This window comes from Mirounga angustirostris, unplaced genomic scaffold (assembly GCF_029215605.1).
Source record: "Mirounga angustirostris isolate CCGP_5_RB_7025 unplaced genomic scaffold, mMirAng1.0.hap1 SCAF_15, whole genome shotgun sequence".
NCBI classification, from domain to species: domain Eukaryota; kingdom Metazoa; phylum Chordata; class Mammalia; order Carnivora; family Phocidae; genus Mirounga; species Mirounga angustirostris.
Genome location: NW_026991723.1, coordinates 5,531,918 through 5,553,956, shown reverse-complemented (window position 1 = coordinate 5,553,956; position 22,039 = coordinate 5,531,918). Strand labels below are relative to the sequence as shown.

At 45.3% G+C, this 22,039-nt stretch overlaps 1 protein-coding gene across 1 annotated transcript; it reads right to left on the bottom strand.

Moving 5' to 3' along the window:
- Positions 1 to 11,530: 11,530 nt before the first annotated feature.
- LOC123850221 (spermatogenesis-associated protein 31E1) lies at positions 11,531 to 20,234 on the bottom strand. Its single transcript, XM_064579861.1, has 3 exons — positions 20,049 to 20,234; positions 14,876 to 18,010; positions 11,531 to 11,608 (listed from the first exon to the last, which is right to left on the bottom strand). Exons 1-3 carry the CDS (start codon positions 20,232 to 20,234, stop codon positions 11,531 to 11,533), a joined length of 3,399 nt encoding a protein of 1,132 aa, XP_064435931.1.
- Positions 20,235 to 22,039: the final 1,805 nt, after the last annotated feature.

Below are 22,039 nucleotides of genomic sequence, written 5' to 3'. Positions count from 1 at the left end.
GTCTAGGTCCTTTCAAAATGCTGCTTTTGTGCTGGGTCCCAGGCTGAGTGGATCTGTGTGTGAGCCCTTTAAGAATGGATTGTCTATTCCCTACAGTTCTGTGGTTGTCCTGGATATACTCCCTATTGGTTTTGAAAGCCAAGTGTATTAAGTAATTAATTATTTTTATTTTTTATTTATTTTATTTTTTTATTATGTTCAGTTAGCCACTGTATAGTACATCATTAGTTTTTGATGTAGTGTTCAATGAATGGTTCATTAGTTGCATATAACACCTAGTGATCATCACAAAATGTACCCTCCTTCGTACCCATCACTCTGAAAGCCAAGTGCTTTGGGGGCTTATTTCTCTGGTGCAGGGCCCAAGGGTTGGGGTGTCTGATATAGAAGACAAGCTCCTTGCCCCTGAGGAAAAGTTCCATATCTTTGGGATCCCTCCTGATTGTGTTGCCCTGCCTGGGAAGGTGTTTTTGGTGAGAGCATGTCTCTGCTGCTCTTATCTATCTCAATGTAGCTCTTTTATCATTTGTGGTGGAGGCACTGTTCATTTAGTTTTCAGGACTGTTTTAGAGGAGGGGATTATCCCATATGCAGCTATAGATTTGTTTTGTTTGTGGAGGAGGTACATTCAGGATCTTCCTACACGACCATCTTGAACCAGGTCTGAAAATAAATTTTAAGTAAAATGAAACAAAAGGAGGATAAAGATTGCAAAATGGGGAGGTAGGGACCAGGGCCTTTTGAAAAAAGGTGATCCGAGAAGTTTTTACTATCAGAGTGCCTTTTTAACAGAGCAGCTGGAAGCTAGGGCAGGGCCACATAAATGTCTGGGGGAAACACGTGAGGACAGAGCCAACAGCAAATAAAGTAGAAGGCTGTGGATGTTTGAGGAGGAGCACAGAAACAAACTAAACAATGCAGAGAAGGGTAGGGGTGAAGGAAGGGGGTACTGCTGGGAAGGATGGAGAGCCTGGTTAGCCTTGGTAAACACTTTAGACTTGACGGCATGAATTGGGAAGTTCTTCTGGTGTTTTGAGCAGAGGGGTGGCACTGTCTGCCTTGTGTTTTAGAAGTCTCACTCCTTCCGGTTTTTAAGAATGAACTGTAGAGGCACAAGGTATAAAGTAGCAGAGGCCATCTGAGTTAGGAAACTAGCAAAAACCCCAGGAAAAGGTGATAATGGTTTGGGTATGAGCAGGAGGAGGGGTGAGACATTGCTAGACGCCAGTTAAAATTCTGAAATAGGGCCAATGGGATTGGTTGATATGTGGGATATGGGACGTGAGTTGGAAATTAAGGACGACACCAAGAATTTTTGCCTAAGCTACTAAGGGAATGGACTTGCCATTAGCTGGGAATAGAAAGATTGGGGATGGGAGAAGAGTCAAGAGAGCAAGGACAGGAGACAAGGTAAGGTCAAATGACTTCTAGACACTTGGTTTGAGCCAACCCATATGCAGTTAGACACATGAGAAGGAGTTCAGGGGAATAGGTCCAGGCTGAAAATATAAACTTGTGAGTCACCAGCATACCAACGGAATTTAAAGTCATGAGACAATATTAACTCCCTAAGGAGTTAGAGAAAAGCAGAATGAGAAGATAAGGATAAATTAACAAAGAAAACATAGACCCTGTGGCTCTTAAGGTAGGAGAATAACCAGAGAATGTAGTGCCTAGAAGCCAGATGAAGACATCTTTCCAATGAGGAGGTTTTGGTGGTCATCAATGTCAATTGTTGCTCCAGTGTTTATTAAGGTAAAGATTTGAAATTAAACTTTGGATGTAGAAAGTGGTCAGTGATGTCTAAGACAGGTAATTTTGGTAGGGGGGAAGCCTGCTTGAGTGAATTCTAGATAGAATTGGAAGAGGATGGCCAACAGGTACATGCAGATACAGATTTAGAACAGTCCTCTAGATACATATAGATGGCCAGCAGGTACAAAAAAAGATGCTCAACAGCAGTAACCATTGGGCAAATGCAAATCAAAACTACAATGAAATACCACCTCACACCTGTTAGAATGGCTACTGTCAAAAAGAAAAGAAATAACAAGCATTGGTGAGGATTTGGAGAAAAGGGAACACTTGTGCTCTGTTGGTGGGAATGTAAATTAGTGAAGCCAGTACGGAAAACAGTATGGATATAGGCTGTGGTTGGAATAATTCTATTATTATTTTTTTTAGAGAGGGAGGGGGAGGAGCAGAGGGAGAGAGAGAATCTTAAGCAGGCTCAATCCTACGACCCTGAGATCATGACCTGAGCAGAAATTAAGAGTTGGACACTTAACTGACTGAGCCACCCAGGCTCCCCATTGTTGGAATAATTCTAAACACAGTCCTCCAAGATTCCTGTCCTCTTATTATTCAATCAAACACTGATCTAGGTACCACTGGTGAAGAGATTTTTGCAGAATGTAATTGAAACTCTGAGTCAGTTGACCTTAAGACATAGAGATTATCCAGGTGGGCCAGACCCAATCAGGTGAGCTCTTTACACACAGGGTTTGTCTGGCTGGATATAGAAGAAAAGGTCAGAGAGATTTGAGGCACAGGGGCATTCGACACATCACTGTTGGCTTGAAGATAGAGGAAGACACATGAGAAGGAGTGGGCGTGGCCTTAAGGTGCTGGGCGGGGACCCAGGATGACAGGCAACAAAGGAGGGACCTCCCCGACAACTGTAAGGAAGAGAAGTCTAATCACCTGAATGAGCCTAGATGCAGATTTCTCCTGCAAGGCCAGGAATCTGCTGGCCAACATCTTCCTTTCAGCCATGTGATACTCTGAGCAGAGAATCCGGCCATGCTGGAAACCATGTTAATAAATGGGTATTGTTCGAAGCCACTAAGTTTGTGGTTATTTGTTACATAACAACAGAAAATGAAAACACAAGCCTTTGTATTTCCTTTGCTCAGGATCCAGATGAGTTTCAGAACTAGGTCATCTGAGGCTACACAGGTGGCATTCACCCAAGTTAGCTGGGGCCATGTGAGATCAAGTTGCCTCTCACATTCACCGATTTACCCGTGAAGTTGTGATGGTCTCATAACAATGGATACGATTAATGAGGTCTTTTTCTCAAATTTGCTGGGTTGACTTTGACCATGACTCAATTTCACAATTTTTTTTTTTAAGATTTTATTATTTGATTTATTTGACAGAGAGAGATACAGCGAGAGAGGGAACACAAGCAGGGGGAGTGGGAGAGGGAGAAGCAGGCTTCCTGCTAAGCAGGGAGCCTGATGTGGGCTCCATCCCAGGACCCTGGGATCATGACCTGAGCCGAAGGCAGACGCTTAAGGACTGAGCCACCCAGGTGCCTCAATTTCACAATTATTTATTGCTTAATGTAACTCTACCCATAAATTATTATTTGTTTTTAAATGGAAATATCTTAAAGCATTTTTTTTATAAAGACAATAAAAATCTTCACTTTCAGTTTTATTTATTTATTTTTTCTCCACTCACTATAGTCTCTGACAATCTTTTTTCTGAAAGAGGAAAGCTAGTCTTTTAAACAAGTGATACTGGAGAAAATGGACATCCATAGGCTCAAAAAAATCTCAACCCAACCTTCGCACCTTTCACACTAATTAACTCAAAACGGAACAAAGCTTAGCTATAAAACATAACATTATAACACTATTAAAACAAATCCTAGGAGAAAACCTTTTAGATGTAGGGACAGGCAAAGAGCTCTTAGTTCTTTTTTGGTGAGTACCTTTTAATGAAATTTTATCTCCAATAATAGATCTATGTGTACCTTTAGTTATTCTGAGGAAAAAAAGGAAAAGTATTCATTTTGCCCTTCCAGGTTTATAGACGAATCACAAAGATTGATTCTTCATTATAAACCCACAGATGGTCAATATTAGAGCCATCCAGTGTTTTCCTGAGGAAAAAACCTCTCTTTACGCTCATGAAAGTTTTGGAGGATTAGGGGTAGAGCCAGAGTGTTGGGAGTGAGTTGGGGATGCTAACAGTGTTGGTGTGGAGCAGGGAGGGTATTCTCCAAACTCAAGTTCAAGTCCACTTGGCAGAAACTCCTGGAGAACAAAAAGAGTTACTTGGGCTTCAGATCTGCTAATCAACCTTAGTGAGCCATGTTATGCAGAATAATGAAAACAGTATTTTCCAGCAGAAACTGGAATAGGTAATACAAATCTAAGGATGCTAAAACACACATATGTATATACACACATGTAATATATACATAGATATACGTGTGTGTGTGTATATATATATATATATATATATATATATATATATATATCTGTGTATTTTTTCTTCCAGCTTTATTGAGGTATGACTGACAAATAAAAATTATATATATTCAGGTTGTACAATGTGATGTTTTCATTTGCCTACATATTGTGAAATGATTTCACAATCATCTCACGAGTAAAACCAGGAAATCATACCACAATTAAACTAATTGTTATATCCATCACTTTGCATCTTTGTTCTTTTCTTGTGGTGAGAACCTTTGAGATCTACTCTCCTAGCAAATTTCAAGTATATAATACATTATTATTAACTATAATCACCATATTGTACATCAAATTTCTAGAACTTATTCATCTAATAACTGAAAATTTGTACCCTCTGTATATTTGTAATTTAAATTGTTAGGCCATAAGCATGCAAGCGTATTTTTCTACCCTCTCTCTCTCTCACACATCTTTCAAATAATGTCTTGAAACATTTTCAATAATTCAAAAATAATTTTCAAAGAGGGAAAAGTGCATGCGGTCTGATTGTTCACGACCCTGTTTTATATGAATTTGTTAATAATCCAATGGCTCTCTGGACTTTTCAGCACATTAAATGTTAAAGCAAACAAGAGATAATTGTTTCTTATTTTTAGAATAGTAGATTTACAATATATTTAGCCTTTGCAAGTTGCATATTTAATTTATTTTAAATATGTTCTTTGGTAATAGCTTTCTAAATGAATTTTTGTAATCATAGAAACAATACCTTGAGGTAAAATTGCTTTTTAAACTATATTCTGTAAACAGTTAAATTTTGTGAATAATTTCAAAAGCTACAAGGGTATTCATATTGGACATATAAAATAAAAGACTTAGATTCAGTAATTGGAGTTTTCTTTGCATCATTAAATTTCAATTGTTAATGCTATTTTATCTTACAGATTCTTTTCAAAACATACTGGCTACTTGAAAGAGTTGGAAACTTTTTTATTTTATTTTATTTTATTTTATTTTTTAAAAGATTTTATTTTATTTATTTGACAGAGAGAGAGAGATAGAGAGAGCACAAGCAGGGGGAGCGGCAGGCAGAGGGAGAGGGAGAAGCAGGCTCCCTGCTGAGCAAGGAACCCGATGCAGGGCTTGATCCCAGGACCCTGAGATCATGACCTGAGCTGAAGGCAGACGCTTAACCAACTGAGCCACCCAGGCGCCCCGGAAATCTTTTTAAAGATGGGATTACACTGTTGTGATTTATGCATAAGTTAGGTTAGAAAGCTTTAATTCATGTATCCATTAATTAGCAAACTTGTACTGATACGTTTCAACATGCACTTGAGTAAGTACAGGGAATGTAGTCAGACATTCCTCACGGGGCCTGCAAGGAGCTTTCAATACCCTTGTGAGAAACCCGCCATGGAATGCAGTGGCTGTCACAGGAGGCAGTTCGAGGGGGTCTGGAGAACACTGCACATGGGGCCTGACTTAGCTGGGGGAGGAAAGAAGTGTTGTGGATAAGTGGTGTTTGGAGGAAGGGCTGAAGAATGGGGGTGTTCTCCTTGGGGCGGGGGAGCTGATTGAGATGAGATGAGATGAGATCATTCCAAAGTCCATGTCCTCCAGCCAGAGACCACCAGGAACACTCCTATGAACAAGTTTTATCCAGAACAGGTTGGGTTTATTATTCATTGCAACGAGGGAGGACGTACACCATGGGAAACTGTGAGGTGTCTGGGTAGGAGGTGTTAGAAAAAAACCCCTACTGTTGGGTAGGGTTTTGGTTGGGTGATTTGAGGGAAGGCCTAAAAGATTGGATGCTGAAAGCAAAGGCAATTCTATGATTGATATCTCAATAAATTTTATGTATAGGAGGGAAGATTATAGTCAGAGTAAACCATTACCGGTAATGATGTAGGTGTCACTCATTTTAACCAAGAGAATGGGATGTCTGTTATTTTTTGGGGTGGCACTGTGATCTTTCTTTCTATACCTAGAAAACAATTATCAATTACCTTCATTTTGTCTCCCTTTATCATGGTCTCAGAGTAACTTTGTCTGGTGTTGGCATTCCATGATACCTCTTGGTATTTATGTCCAAGAGGAGAGTAACGTGGCTCTGGTGTGAGTGAGGGCCACTTCTGGATATTAGCAGGACTGGGTCCTCCCCACCATCACCATGAGTAAAAGGAAGCATGAGGGAAGCTTTTAGCTTCAATTGGGAGACATAATTCTTGAATTGTAGTAATCAGTGAAATGTACAGGTCTTCTAGCCAACTATTCAATGTATGGAGGAGAAACAGATTAATGGGTAAGTGCATTGCTGGCTTGGGTGTATTCTCTAAGATTTGCTTAACTCTTCCACTCCCAAATTTTATATTTATTTTGACATAGTAAAAATTCATAAATGTTAAAACCACCAAGATGATTTCAGTTCGTGCATCCTCTTTTAAATACTGTCTCAGCCTGGGCCTGCTGATTTCCTTTGCTTAAGATCTCAACCTCTATCTCTACACCACCCCAATGTTATTCCCTAGAAAACTAGTGGACTGGTATCAGAGTGGAATGATACAAAACAAAGAAGACATTCACAAAAAACTTTATTATGTAAAGTCTGCTTGTAATTTGAATACAAAGGGTTTTAATAAGAATCTATTCACTGATAAATTATCCATATGCTGAGTATGGGCAAAAATGTTAGCCTAATAAAAAGAACACAGACATGATAGCCCTTGAAAGATGTAGAATGAAGTTAAAAGTAGAGTACTTCTCCAGAGAAGACCAGGGGTCACTTTTTTTCATGTTTATAATTTATAGTATTTTTTACCCTCCCTTTGTTTATCGATACATCAATCATACATCGTATTCTATCCCATCATGCTGTGAAATGTTTAGTTTATTGGCTGTCACTCTTGGGGAGGTTGCAAGACTTTCAGACTTGCTGTGAGTCTGTCACTGATGTCTGGCTTCACCTTGACAAGTATATTGGACTCTCTCAGCGTGTTAGAGATCACAGAGTCTGAGAAATGATGACATCCTTCCTGAAGAAGATAAGCGGGTAATGTAGACAACACATCATGGATCAACCAGTTAGACTCTCAGTTCAGTCCATTTTCTAGATCTAATGATATGTCCAGGTGATTGATTTTGGCATCAAAGTTGAAATACTTCTCTTTCTCAACTTGTTCTTCTCACATCATCTTCCGATGGCAAGAGCTGACCATTACAGATGCTGCCTTCACTAAAACTGGATCATTGGCTAAACTCCCTTTATCCTCACTTGCAACCCCCTACCTTGGGGTGTTTCCCAATCTATCCATGCTTAAGCAGACTCACAGCAGTTGCTTGGCCTGGTAGCTAGAGGTCTGTCTTAATATGCCAGTTTCTGAGCACAATCAATGGTTGTGTGCCCGAGGAATATCCAATCTGTTTAATTGTGTCCAGTGTTTTTAGCTCCCTTGTTTACTAGTCAAGTCACTGTGTCCATATGCTTGACTACATGAATCCATTCTTTTCTCTCCCCAGAACTTCTCACACGATCCAAAGCAAATAGCATCTTCCAATGGATTTTCCATTTTTTTTTAATTGGTAAATAAAACTACTACCTACAAAATTTTGCCTTTAAAGCAATAGGATACTTGCAAAAATGTAATGGAAATGCAAACAATTGCATTCTTAACTGTAAGCCATTCTCCTGAGTATGGTGTGTGTGATCTCTGCTAAATGATGTCCGGGTCTCCACTGCTTTCTGCACCCTCCCCACACCTCCTGTAGGTCTGATGGTCCTGGAAGGGCATGAGGTTCCTGCACTGTATTCTAAATGAATCTGGGCTTTCTTTCATTTCCCCTCAACATAGCCATTCACCACAGGCTTGGGGTCCCCATTAGTCCACAGCTGCATTGTGTTTGCAGGTGAGTTGGGACAGAAAGGTTCACTTACCTCTGTGTTACCCACCCTCTGCCTACAAGGGGATGCTCAGGGTTGCCGGGTTTGGTGAAACAGCTCTTCTAGAGTTCCCTGGCCCTCATTCTTTCTGGACAGGTTATACACCTGGTTTGCCTGATGGAGCCCAGAACCCATGGTTGTTTTGGACTTTGGGCCTCGTTTCTTAGAAAAGATCAGGAATCTTGTTCATGTCAGTGCTCTCTAACATTTCTATCATTCTTTTAGCCCACAAATATCTTTCTGAGCATGCAGCATCTTATGCGTATATATTTATGTATTTGCAAATTAACTGCATGAACTATGAGTCTATAATTTATATCCATGGCAAAGCTTATATAAATATAGGGATTTAAAAAAATGAGATGAAAAAGATTCCAAATGGAAGTTCTAATATTTTCCTTCTGCACCCACGTGTACTGTCCTATCCACTCCCCTGGTGAGCCCCTCCACCACGGGGTCTCACTCCTAATGGACTCCCACACCTCTCAGGTGAGCAAAGCAGGAATGGTATCTCCAGGAACTGTATTTTGTGTACTTTTGCCTCCAACCCTCAAAATCTGTGAGGACTACTTTGAATTGGGTTAGAGTCAGATGTGGAAACCGAGTATCCATGTGGCTTGGGGAGTGTCTCCATACCACGGGGTCCCCATTTGTTAACTAGGTGTCTGGGATAGAGAAGAGGCCACTACCATTTTGTGTGTGTGCAGTTTTTTTGGTAATGGTTCTTCATCCCCTCTTCTCCTGTTCCTCTCTGCTCCTGCTTCTCCTCCTCTACTTCTTCTTCCTCTCTTTACCTATTTCTTCATCTGAAGTCTCCAGTAAGCCTCTGACAATGAGGGAGAGTTACAGGGTGAGGCGGTGGTGGAGGGCGGCGTCATCTCTGCGTAAATGGAGGGAAGGTAGGACACACAGCATTGCTTTGGTCAAGTTCTGTTTCCTACTTAAATTATGGGCAAATTTTGAAAATGGTGTCCAAGACACCCTAAAACTTGCCTGTTCTTCTTGATCTGGTCTCTGCAAATCCTTCAGCCAACAGCCTTGTGGTAGCCATCCCAGTTTTAATAGCCTATAAATTAGGTACTTATTTGTGGGGTAAAGGTATCTCAGCTTCCCACCCGAGGCCTCCGTCTTTTCTTCCACTGAGAAAGGTTCGAGGTAATGGAATCATTTTCCAGAAAATATCTGTGTCCGTTATTCTGCTTGCCCTTATTCCAAGTGGGATAAGAATGGCTACTGAAGCTAACTAGCAAGACACATAGGCTATTTATCACTTCTGTAAAAATATTCTGTCCCTCTGAAAAACAAACTGAGGGTTCTAGAGGGGAGGGGGGTGGGAGGATGGGTTAGCCTGGTGGTGGGTATTGAGGAGGGCATGTTCTGCATGGAGCACTGGGTGTTATGCACAAACAATGAATCATGGAACACTACATCTAAAACTAATGATGTAATGTATGGGGATTAACATAAGAATAAAAAAAAATTCTGTCCCACAAATCTTCAAAAAAAAAAAAAAAGAATATTAATGCATAGGACCAGCTAAAGCACACACATAAAAATGCTTAGAGCAAAGACCTGTGTCACTCATTTCTTGTTATCAAGATGAGACGAGGGATTGTGTTTTCCTTCAAAAGATGGTAGCATTTCCTAAATCCTCATCTATTTCGTTGGGGGTTACATCATTTTATACTTCTTACAAGAATTTAGTTTTATTCTAATTAAAAACATGGTTTAGAAACAGCTTAAACTTAAAAAAGAAAGTATCCTTTTTATGATTGTGGGATGTTGTGGATGCAGGCATCTATAGGGAAATGATGAGTTATCCTAGTTATTAAATACTATTGATTGGACATTAGAGGCCATCCAGCGCCACTTTCCATAGTTCTGTAATTCAATAACATGAGAAAGTTATCACCAAGGGAGAAAATTTCAAAACATTAATAACATTAATAGCTATAATTCTGTAAAATATTTTACTGCCAGAGTATGTTTTTTCTTTTTTTTATTATTTTTTTTATTCTTATGTTAATCCCCATACATTACATCATTAGTTTTAGATGTAGTGTTCCATGATTCATTGTTTGTGCATAACACCCAGTGCTCCATGCAGAATGTGCCCTCCTCAATACCCACCACCAGGCTAACCCATCCTCCCACACCCCTCCCCTCTAGAACCCTCAGTTAGTTTTTCAGAGTCCATTGTCTCTCATGGTTCGTCTACCCCTCCGATTTCCCCCCCTTCATTCTTCCCCTCCTGCTACCTTCTTCTTCTTTTTTTTCTTAACATATATTGCATTATTTGTTTCAGAGGTACAGATCTGAGATTCAACAGTCTTGCACAATTCACAGTGCTTACCAGAGCTGTTTTTTTCTTAATTAAAAAAAAAAAAAATATATATATATACCCACAGAACTGACACCAACTCATTCCTCTCTTCTGAAAGAAAAGATTGGGACATTGTCACCCCAGTGGGTGACCTGAGATATTTAACCTTATACTTGACATCTGTTTATTATCTAGATCTTACCAAGTCAAGGGCAACAGGATTCTTATGACCAGTGAGAAATATGGAGTCTCAACTAAGTGCCCAATTTGGAAAATATTAAGTAGATGGTGAGATCTTTATTATTATAATGAAATGCTGATTAAATGTATAATTTCTTCAATTTCACAGATGTTAAAATGCCAATTCCCAAGTAATTTAATTGAGGTTATGTATATTTCAAGCACCAACTAACTGAAATATTTTCTAAGATTTCAAAATTATTTTAAGCAATGTGTCCTTTTTTAGCCTTAAAATATAAAGCAGACTCTGACTTCCTGAGTCTTAAGGAATGAGCATTCCTTAGAATTATATAAAGTATGAAACTTTCTGAATAGTCCAGAAGTTTAAGCTATCTTAGCTGAGCATTAGGAGTTTTTTCATATTCTGGAGACATACATGATGTCATCTAAGGATATTACCATATTTTAAAAGGAGCAAAAAGAAAAAGATACAATTATTTCATGTTATTAACAGTAAATATAAACAAGCCAGAGGATATAATAGAAATATTGCCAAAACTGTCTCATTTCTAAAACGGCTTCATGTGTTTGATACTGTGAATTGTTTGATTTAAAAATAAAGCAAGCCTCACAAACATAACACAAGCAGTTCTGGGCCAAATAATGTGCTGTCTCTACAGAATGAGTCCGATGTCTCTTTGCTGGTTCATTCCATCCTGCATTCCAGCTGCTGTAGGCCTCCCTACATCATTTCCAACATAAAGAAGTCGCTTTGAGTGTAGGGACTTGTCCCCAACAAAATAAAAAACGTGACCCCTGATGCTGTTTTACTAAACAATAATTAAAATTGGACAAATAAGAGTTCCTCCCTCATTAGATGATGGCAAAGTTTTGTTCGTTTTCAGTTTCTGATGCTTTAAACTGTGGGTCTGAGCTCAAGCTATTGAAAATCTGTGAAGGAAAGGATTTTTCAGGTTTACATGGGGTATCTAAGCCTTTTTCATAAATAATTAAAAAATACACAAGCATTTTCTCTGGGGAGCACAGCACTCCCCTGCACTGCCAATTTGCTAAGTGGCTTCAGATCCATGCAGGGGCCTGTCACTGGGTGGCTACTCAGGCTCCTAAGAGGGAGGTGAGCCCTCTGTTCAAGGGCTGTCTTTGGTGTCTGTGGGGCACTGGGAGGCCTCTGTGTGGACTATGCGGATCTGTGTGTGGGTCTCTGTATTCAGATCTTTTTCCAGAGGTGTCTCTGTGTGAAGTCTGTGTGGATCTCTGTCACAGGTCTTTGTGAAGTCTCTTGGTGTTGGCCATTGTGAGAGTTTCTGCGTAAGATCTGTGTGGGAGGTCTTTGTGGATGATATGGTTTCTGTGAGGGCTCTTGATGTTGGCCCCTGTCAGAGGTCTCTGTGTAGGGTCTGTGTGGCTTTGTGTGGGTCTCTGTAAGAGGTCTTGGTGTGGGTCTCTGTGGGATGTCTCTGTGAGAGGTCTCTGTGGGAGGTCTCTGTGTGGGTCTCTGTGGGAGTTCTTGGTGTGGATCTTTGTCAGAGGTCTCTGTGTGGGGTCTTGGTGTTGGTCCCAGTGTGGGTCTCCATCAGAGGTCTCTGTGTGGGGTCTCTATGTGGGTCTGTCAGAGGTCTCTGTGTGGGGTCTCTGTGTGGGCCTGTCAGAGGTCTCTGTGTGGGGTCTCTGTGTGGGTCTGTCAGAGGTCTCTGCATGGGGTCTCTGCATGGGGTCTCTGTCAGAAGTCTCTGTGTGGGTCTGTCAGAGGTCTCTGTGTGGGGTCTCTGTGTGGGTCTGTCAGAGGTCTCTGCATGGGGTCTCTGCATGGGGTCTCTGTCAGAAGTCTCTATGTGGGTCTGTCAGAGTTCTCTGCGTGGGGTCTCTGTGTGGGTCTGTCAGAGGTCTCTGTGTGGGGTCTCTGTGTGGGTCTGTCAGAGGTCTCTGTGTGGGGTCTCTGTGTGGGTCTGTCAGAGTTCTCTGCGCGGGGTCTCTGTGTGGGTCTGTCAGAGGTCTCTGCGCGGGGTCTCTCGGCGTAGGGCTTTCCCTCTCTGGCCTTGCACCGTCTGGCAGGAGAAGGGCAAAGGGACTTGCTCCTTCCTGATTCTGGCTGTTCCACCAGCATCCCGTCCGTGGCACTTCTCCCGACAGGAGCGTGGGGTGCACGTCTGGTTCCCCAGCTGCAGGACTCACCTGCTGGTGCCCCTGGGAGGACCTAGCAGCAGCCAGGCTCAGGCACCCTGCTTTGGGCCACCCTCTCCTGAGCTCCCGAGGGCCCAGGGCGCTCTCTGTCCTGGTCCTGCCTCCCCCGGGTCCTGGTTGCAGTGTCAGTGCTGGGCACACCCTGGGGGCCTAGAGGCAGGACCTGGCTCCAGAGAGAAGCTGCGGCAGAGCAGGCCTGCGCCCACTCCGCCCTGCACCCTGGGTCCCCTCCCACATGTGGGGTCCTGATGGCATGGGGGCAGGGCCATGCCTGCTGCCATCTGGATCGGGGGTCCCTCCTGGAGCAGGACTCTCCCCCACGCGAGCGATGTGTGGGGGCCCCGGAGGATGATGTTGGGCTGGGAACAGGCATGCAGGGGGCCCCTCCTGGCCTGCACCCTCATTCTGGACAGGTCCGTTCCAGCCGGGTGTGGGACAAACTCTATCTGATGACCTCCTCCCCCTTCGACTCTGGGGTAATCAAGACTGGGAGCCGGGCAAGACTTGCTACATGACCCGGGCCAGTCCCTTGGCCTTGGAGTCCCCACCAGTCCCCTGGGAGCTGTCCTTGGGCCACACAAGTAAGTAAAGGTCACAGACTACAAGTCTGTCCCGAGGCCCCCAATCCCGTGCAATCTTATCAAATTGTGCAGAAATTAAGCTTCCCTGCCCGAAGGCCTTGCTGCCTCTGGGCACCTGACCCTCTGTGTGGGAGCCTCAGGGGGCTTCTTTCCACCTGGGCCCGGCAGCTGGAGTGGGGTGGAGGCCCTGCGGCCACGGGGCCTCTACCTTGTCTCCACTGGGCCTGTAGGTGACAGTGGGACACCACGGGTCCTCGGTCGTCACACCAGGTATGGGCACACCATGTCACTCTGCCTCCTTCCTGGAGTCCCACCCTAGGTGGTGTCCCCCTGCCTCCCAGCCACACCCCTGCTCCATCCCCCAGAAGGGGAAGGGGTTGCTGGTGGGCAGGGCCCTTCACTCGTCTGGGGCAGGGCAGACTGGTCCACAGTGGCCTCTGTGCTCCCCACCTGCACACCCTCAGAGCCGTGAGCTCCTCCCTTGCTGCTCCAGAGCATGAGAACCGGGGGGGGGGTGACACTGAGCTAAGAGGGGCTCCCGGGTGATGTCAACCCAGCTTCATCGGGGAGAGAAGGGTTCCTGGGGTAGCTGTGCCCTACTCCCCCAGGAGATGGGGAGCAGGATTTCTCCCACCTCTGCACTGAGGGCCAACCTTGCGCCTCCAAACTCCGCGCCCCACTCGGACATAGGACTCTGTCTTCCACACGTCCCGGAGCCCGAGGGGGATTTCTGCCTCTGCAGACCCTCCCTACAGCCACACAAGTTCAAGGTAGAGAGAAAGCAGGAGAGGATGGGCGGAGCCAGATCCTGGCCTTGGTCTTGTTCATCTTGTCACGGAAACCGAAGGCGTGTGAGGGAGGGGGTGGGGGTGCACCACACGGTCCCCCTCCCTCCAAGGCCCCATGCCTTCTGGAAGCCAAAGCAAGCACTCGGGGAGAGCAGACCTTGATCCTTCCCTTCCCCCGAGCAGGGCACAGACAGAGGCCAGCATCTCTCATGAGAAAGAAACATTTATTTGGGGGAAACAATAAAAATTGTGGTATGAAGAAGCCATTAGCACACAAAGGATGTGCTAACATGAGAAGCAATAGACTTTCTTTGCATGTACTCAATTTCTTGAAGGAAAACTCTGCTATCAGGAAAGGTGTGAGAAGCACACTCTGCCTGATGGGATGAAACACATTTTTGAAGACTGCATGTTGGATAATGCTGAACATGACCTGAGACACCTGCCACCATCGGCCTGTGCTGGCTGGGTCTGCCTGGGGACCCCAGGTCCCTGGGTAGGTCTTCCTGCCTGCTGTTCCTCTCTTTGGTCCACTCGCTCTTCTTATGGCCCTTGGGGGTGGCTTGCTGACTGGAGGCTCTCTCTCTCACCACTCTCCTCTGGTTCGGGGAGGAGAGAACCCCGTGGCAACAGGAATGCCCACGTACTGGGGCCTGCAATTCCTTGCGCTGATTTATCTCTGAGGCACGAATTCCTTGGTGAAATCCCAATTTCTTCACCAGGACTTGTCCCACTGCTGTCACAATCGTCTGAGCTTCAACAGCCTTACCATCTGTAGCTGCTCTGCTTCTGGCTGGTACCTGGGCAAGGGCTGCTGCGGGCTTGCCTTTTTGAAGGGTACCTTCCAGTCCTTTGCTTTTTTTATTGAGATTAAGGTACTGCAGAAAGTTCCTCATCCTTTTTCTAAAGTGGCTTTCTGGAAAAATCTGTCCCTTTTCTGGCACGAGCTGGAGGTATTTGCTCCCAAGGCTCTCTCCTGTTCCTCTGACCTTGGGAGGGTGTCCTGTCCCACTAGCTTGGGAAGCCCTGATTCCCAATGGTTCTGCAGACTCTTCTTCATGCTTTTCTGGTTTGGGACTCTTCTGGTCCTCTCTCTCATTATTGGAGTCCCTCTCCCTCTGGCTCTCACATGGTTCCTCAACTTTTGGTACACTGGGCTCCTGATGCCCCTCACTGCAGGGGCTAAGGTCATGTGGCACCGGGGAAGCTGGTGTGTCTCCATTGTCATGTTCCCTCTGGGAACAGGGTGACTTGTGAGTGGTCAAGATGTCTTCAGCAAGGACAGCATTAGTGTGAAGGTCTTTCAGGAGCACATTGGTGTCACAGTCCTGGACAGGCACGCCAGAGGCAAAGTCTGGAAGGAGGATGTCACTGGGAGAATCTTGAAGAAGCACACCAGTGGTATGGCCTTGAGGCTGGTTCCCTGACTCTACCTTCTCTTGGAGCTCAAACTTACTAGCCTTTGTTTTAAGGCTTGGCTCCTTTGTATCTTGGGCTGTAGGTGGTGAGGGACTTTTACTAGTGCTTGGAGATCCTGATCTCCTCAGATCCACATAAATGGTTTGGTTATTGGCCAGCACACTGGGTCTTAAGATGACTTTCCAAGCAGGGGCCTTCTCAGCCTCCATTGCCTCCATGGACCCTTCAGCCCTTGGAGATTGGGACCTGAAGTTCATCTCTAGTATTGCTACCTTGTTTGGTGAGGCATGACCCCCACTCTCCTCCTTTAGCTCATTCCTGGCCATTGCTAAACTTTGGCTTGGATCCAGGTTGTCTTTCTTGGCCCCCATAACAGTCTTGCTCTGCAGGGTTCTGTTTATGAGGCTGAGTGTGGAGGTCTGAGAAGGTGATCTGCCCTTCTGTCCTGATAAAGAGGTCTCTGAGGACTCATGGGGGCCATCATCAGGTGAGGTCCCTCCCAGGCCCTGTTGGATTTCCTCCCATGCAGGTGAGGGAAAAGGCAGGGGAGTAGGAACAGACTCTTCTGTTATCCCCTCTCCTCCTGAATGAGGCTGAGGAGGTTTTCCCAAGAACCTGTAGAACTTGGCTTTCGAGTGGGCCCCAGATACAAAGGGGGCTGAGCAGGGAAAGGGGGACTGGGAATAGGGCAAGCGTTGAGCTTCACATAGCTCCAGATCTATGGGCTCAGAGGCTTGGACAGGTAGGTCCCACCTATGCCTCACCCGAAACCTTATGATGTGTGCTTCCAGCTTCTGCTGAGTATGAGGACTAAGGAAGAACAGCTCATGGGAGGTGTTTACGTAGGGTTTCCGATCCTTCAAGGGTGCTAGATTTCTGATTTCTGTGTGAGGGTGAAACTTGGGCAAAGCATGGTTGGCCACAAACCAGGATCGACGCACACTCACAGGGATCAAACCCTGATTGATCTGTTCCAATTTCCTGAGCAAATGAACCTTTAAGATTTTTTCTAGATGTTTCTTATCTGGGCCTCCCGCAAAGTATTTTCCTGGGTCACTCTTCAAGGTGCTTATCAAGGGTCTTACTAACTCCTTCTCAGAGTTGGTTCCTAGAACCTTCACTGGGTACCTGGCTGAGACCCTGGAGAGATCTCTTGGCGTCCTCTTCAGACATTGCCGTAGACCCTTACTAAAGTTCTTCTCTAGTTGGAATCTTGCTTGACCCTTCCTATGGGAACTTCTAGGGTACCTGGACCTGGTCCTCTGTGTAACCTGGCTGCTTTTGCCTTTAAACACAAAGGGCCTTGAGAGCCCCTGCTCTCCCTGTGCCTGACTCACCCGTGGGAATTCATCCTGAGACCACATCAGTTCCAGAGACAGTTGAATCCTGTGGGGCAGGCTACCTTGCTGTTTATCCCTGCTGAGCCTCCTTCGAAGGTGTTGCTTCTGGATATTAAAGATGATAAAGTCCCCGTGAAAAGTGGTAACTGACCTGTGGGCGTGGGAGGCCTGGTTGTCCTCTGGAAGCTTGGGAGGGACTTGGCTAAAGGATTTTGGAGGCCTTTTCACCATAGCGGGTAAAGTCTTCCCCCTTTCTTGTTGCTTCGGCAACAAGGGCTGTTCTACATGTTGAATTTGAGTTGGGATGAAGACTTGTGTCTTTTTTTGGGATGTAGGGCAAGATACCCCACCGGTCCTCCTCTGGGATGGGAGAGAAGGTGGTCTGATTGGGACAGAAGGGGGAAGGTGGGCCTGGGACTGGGGCAAGGTTAGCATCGAGGGTTGGGGTTGGATCCCAAGGTGGAGCAAGGGTGGGGCGTGGGAAAACTGTGAAGATATTTGATCCTGAATTAGAACTGGCAAGCACTTAGAGATTCCATTGAATAAAACAGAGGGAATCTGTAGTTGAGAAGAGTGAGTAGAGACCAAGGCAGTGGCCACCAAGGACTCACTGTGCAGAGAGGGGAGACCCCAGAAGAGCTGGCTGCATTTCTGTTGCAAGTGGTCTTCCAAGACCTTGGGGGATGAGAACAGCTGAGGACCGGCCAGCGGCTCTGGTTCGTCTTTCATGTTCCAGAAGGATTGCGGGGTAGTGGTGTTCTGCTCAGCACCCAGCAACTTCCACATAGTCCCCAAAGAGCCCACGTGGTCATCTGGGTACCACTGTTTGACAACTGACCCACCTTTTTCTTTCTCTTTGCAAATCTTCAGTTCTACCCTTTTAGTGATTGATATCTCAAGCAGCTTCTGGACATCTGGATTGACAAATGAGGGGTTATGAGTCTCTATATGCCTGTCTGTAAGGCCACCCCAGAGCGAGGTCTCTGGTGCATGGCAGGACACATGTTCTTGCTGGCGCTTGTGCTGTAATGAGCTAGGCAAGAACAAGGACTTGGTACATTCCCACCACCAGTAAAAGGATAAAATGGGGTAGCTTGCATGGCCAAGGCCTGAGATGGTTGGAAGGAGAGATGCCAAATAGGAGTTACCTGGGAGTAACCTCTTTCTGACTGTGTCAGAAAGTGGGATTTCCTTTAAGTTAGTTTGGTCTTTTTGAGGTTCTGCTGGCTGGGTGGAGGCCAGAGGTAGAGGGCGTCCTGTCAGAGGAGCGGGGGAAGGTGATGGGGCCATGGTGGGAGCATCTTCCATAGGCTCCCTGCATGGCTGATGGGCTCCAGCAGGCACTCCTCTGTGCACCTGCCCAGGGGCTGCTTGCTGTAAGAGCTGAAAGCGCCTCTGGTCAGAGAACCTCTCCAGGTGGCTGTGGGAGACAAGAGATGTGAGCCGAAGCCAGGAGCAGGGGGGGCCAGAAGGGTGGGCCCCACGGCCCTCCGCGCCCCCACACCCACTTCACAATGCTCCTGCTGTCCCTCATCCCAGGGCTTTAGCCACACTGTCCCCGTGGCTCCTCCCAGACCCCCAGAACAGCCCCAGGGTGCCTGTAGCCCTGGGCTCGCACCATAGACTCTGGGAGGAGCACCCTGGAGAGAAGGGGGAAGGTTCTTTACCTTTGCAGAAGGGAAGCTAGGCTATGAACCTCTTCCAGTTCTTGCAGGCAATCTCTGCAAGCTGGAAACAGAAGACTGCGTCACAGCTGAAGGCGGGGGCCCAGGGGTCTTATAGGAGGCTGAGTACAATGTCCCTTTAGGGAAGACCTTTGGGGGATTAGACTCAGGAGCCCCAAACATCAGTGTCCAAGGCCACGTGCCCGCACAGTGATAGCAAGGCTCATGATGGGGATCGCTTCCCCATTCATGACCTTTTGGGGGAGAAATGACCGGGTCACCTCACAGAGAAATCTGAGCAAAGCTGGGCAACTTGTCCACAGTTGAAGCTGGAGGTCCCACCTCCCAGGCCAGGCCCTGGGGCCCCTGCTGGGCGACACCTGTTTCCAACCCCTCGGGGCTTCATTCTGGCCCAGAATCTGGGAAGCGTCCGGGTTCCGCTCTCCCTCCCAGGAGCCCCTCCCCCCCAGGAGCCCCTCCCCGCTCCTAAGAGCCCCTCCCCCTCCCAGGGCTCTGTTTCCTGAGGGATGGGCTCAGGCCCTGGTGTCTTGGAGACGGTGGGGCTGGGCCCCCAGAGCAGGGGGGTCGGTGTAACTGGGGTGTGCAGGGCTGAGTGGTAGATGCTCACTTTTTAGAGTCCGCCTTTTCTTCTTATTTCTGTTGTTCCTTCTCCGTGGCTCCTCCTGATGCTGAGATGAGAGAACACGGGGAGGCTGGGACCCCACCCCCAGCAGCAGATGTTCACTGCTCATGAACAATGGGACCTCCTACATTTAACTAAGGGGGGGGGGCTGTGGTTTTCTTTCGTTTTACTCATTTCCTTTTCAAGATGGATAAAAATGTTTTCAGTTTTCCTTCTTTGAAGAATGTACAGAAGGATTTTCTATGTGAGAAATTTCTTTGTCACTGTTCCTCTGCTCAAGAAACACACATATTCCCAGACCTGTGGGCGCATCTGAGCTCCTTCACGTAGGACCCCACTTCCCGAGGCCAGAGCCCCACTCCAGCTGCTGCTCGGGGCCTCCTGGGCTCAGTACTGCCCTCGATTCACCTGAGACACCTGCCCCGGGAAGGTGGGTGGTGAACCAGTGCCTAGGGGCCTGACCTCTGCTAGAGAACGGCTTAACTGCCGGTCCTCGGCCACTGGTCACTGTGTTTGGGACATTGTCCTGGAGCCCTCCACCACACCTGGACTCCTGGCCTGAGATCTTTGGGTAGAAATCCTTGTGCCCCTCTAATTCCTGCCTAGTCTGGCTTATCCCTGGATGGATGGTGTTCTATTCTTTCCTGAGAATACATGTTCTATTCTTTCCCATCTCTCCATTAATTCAGAAAAATGGAAATAGTAATAGAAGATAGAATCATACTCTGCTGGGTCTGGGTCAAAGATTCCTTACCTTCCTGATGTTTCTGTGTTTCTTGTATGGTGGTAAGGATGGATTAGTCTTGAAGTAGGAGAGTAATAGGAAGAAGAGCCCCAGTCCACACAGGAAGGCAAAGATGGTTTCAATTGCCCAGCAAGTGTGACTGGAGCTCAGCCAATCATTAGTAATGAAGTTCTGAGTTAAGAGATAATTCTCCATCTCTTTCCTCTGAAAACCAAAAGATGTGGACCGCACTGCTGCCCTCAGGCAACTGAGCACTGGGCGTATACTTGCAGACATAAAACCCAGGGCCGCATCACAGAGCTATAGTTTTGTCACAAAGGAGGGAGGGGACAGAAGAGAAGCAAGCTGGACCACAGCCCCTCCCCCCACTCCCTGCAGCTCCATCCCTCCACCTTCCCAGGCCTCCAAGTTCCTCCCCTTAGCAGACATCGATCTCTTCTCTGTATCCATGAATCTGAGTTTTGTTTTGTTTTTTCGATTCCACATATAAGTGAAAACATATAGTATTTGTCTTTCTCATTTTATTTAACACATTATTCTCAAGGTTATCCGTGTTATCACAACGGTCAAGATTTCATTATCTTTTTATGGCTGAATAGTATTCTAGTGTGTGAGTGTGTGTGACATCTTTATCCATTCACCCCAATATATATGGGTCATTTAAGGCCGATGTTTTCTTATTGATTTTCTGTGTGGATGACCTATCCATTGATGTAAATGGGGTGTTGAAGTCCTATACTATTATTTATTGTTGTCCAGTTCCCTCTTTAGGTCTGTAAATATTTACTTTATATATTTTGGTGCTTCTAAGGTGGGTCAATATATTTTTGTAAGTGTTATACCTTCTTGCTGGATTGCCCTTTTATCATTACGTAATGCTCTTCTTTGTGTTCTGTTACGGTCTTTGTTTTGAAGTCTCTTTTTTCTGATGAGAGTGCGACTACACCAACTTTCTTTTTGTTTCTATGGCACATCTTTGTCTGTCCTTTCACATTTAGTCTGAGCGTGTCCTTGTTTCTGCGGTGAGTCTTTTATAGGCAGTGGATAGAAAGAGACTTTGTTTTTATCCATCCCACCACTCCATATCTTTTGGTTGGAGAATTTAGTCCATTTACATTAGGTAATTATGGATAGGTATGTCCTATTGCCACTTTGTTTTCTTCCTGGCTCTTTTTTGTAGTTGCTTCTCTGTTCCTTTTTTCTTTTTCTCTCTTCCCTTGTGGTGTGATACCTTTCTTTAGTGTTATGTTTGGATTCCCCTCTCATTTTATTTTATATATTTACCACAAGTTTTTTTTTTCCCCCTGTGGTTACCACGAGGGTCACATATAGCCCCGTATGTTTGTAACAGTCTGTTTCATGTTGCCAGTAACTTAAATGTGAACATATTTCAAAATGCTGTGTATTTATTTCTTTCCCCACATGTTTAATGTTTTTGATGTTACATTGACCTTTTTATTTTATAAATCCTTTTTTAAAAAGATTTTATTTATTTTTTGACAGAGAGACAGTGAGAGAGGGAACACAAGCAAGGGGAGTGCGAGAAGGAGAAGCAGGCTTCCCGCTGAGCAGGGATCGATGCACGGCTCGATCCCAGGACTCTGGGATCATGACCTAAGCTGAAGGCAGATACTTAACCAACTGAGCCACCCAGGTGCCCCTGTTTTATAAATCTTTTAACTAATTATTGTAGTTTCAGTTAATTTTACTATTTTTGTCCTCATACTAGCTTTATAAGTGATTTATCCACTACCTTTGCTGTACATATACTGAATATTACTTTTGCCATTAAGATTTTATTTTTATATATTTTCTTGTTAATTATGCCATTTCTTTTTAGTTTAAATAAGTCCCTTAAACATCTCTTATAAGGCCAGTTTAGTGGTAATCAACTCCTTTAGTTGCTTATTTGGAAAATTCTTAATCTCCCTATTAATTCTGAATGATAACCTTGCTGGGTAGAGTGTTCTTGGTTGGAAGTTTTTCTTTTTGTACTTTGG

Bases quoted from the DNA above. Each gene is read 5' to 3' on its own strand.
- LOC123850221 (XM_064579861.1), bottom strand. From the start codon at position 20,234: ATGGAGAATTATCTCTTAACTCAGAACTTCATTACTAATGATTGGCTG. The intron at 18,011-20,048 runs GTAAGGAATCTT...AGCTCATTACAG, and splicing joins AACACAGAAACATCAGGAAG to CACAAGCGCCAGCAAGAACA. The intron at 11,609-14,875 runs GTACGTGGGCAT...TTTCCTTCACAG, and splicing joins GCAAGGAATTGCAGGCCCCA to ATTTTCAATAGCTTGAGCTC.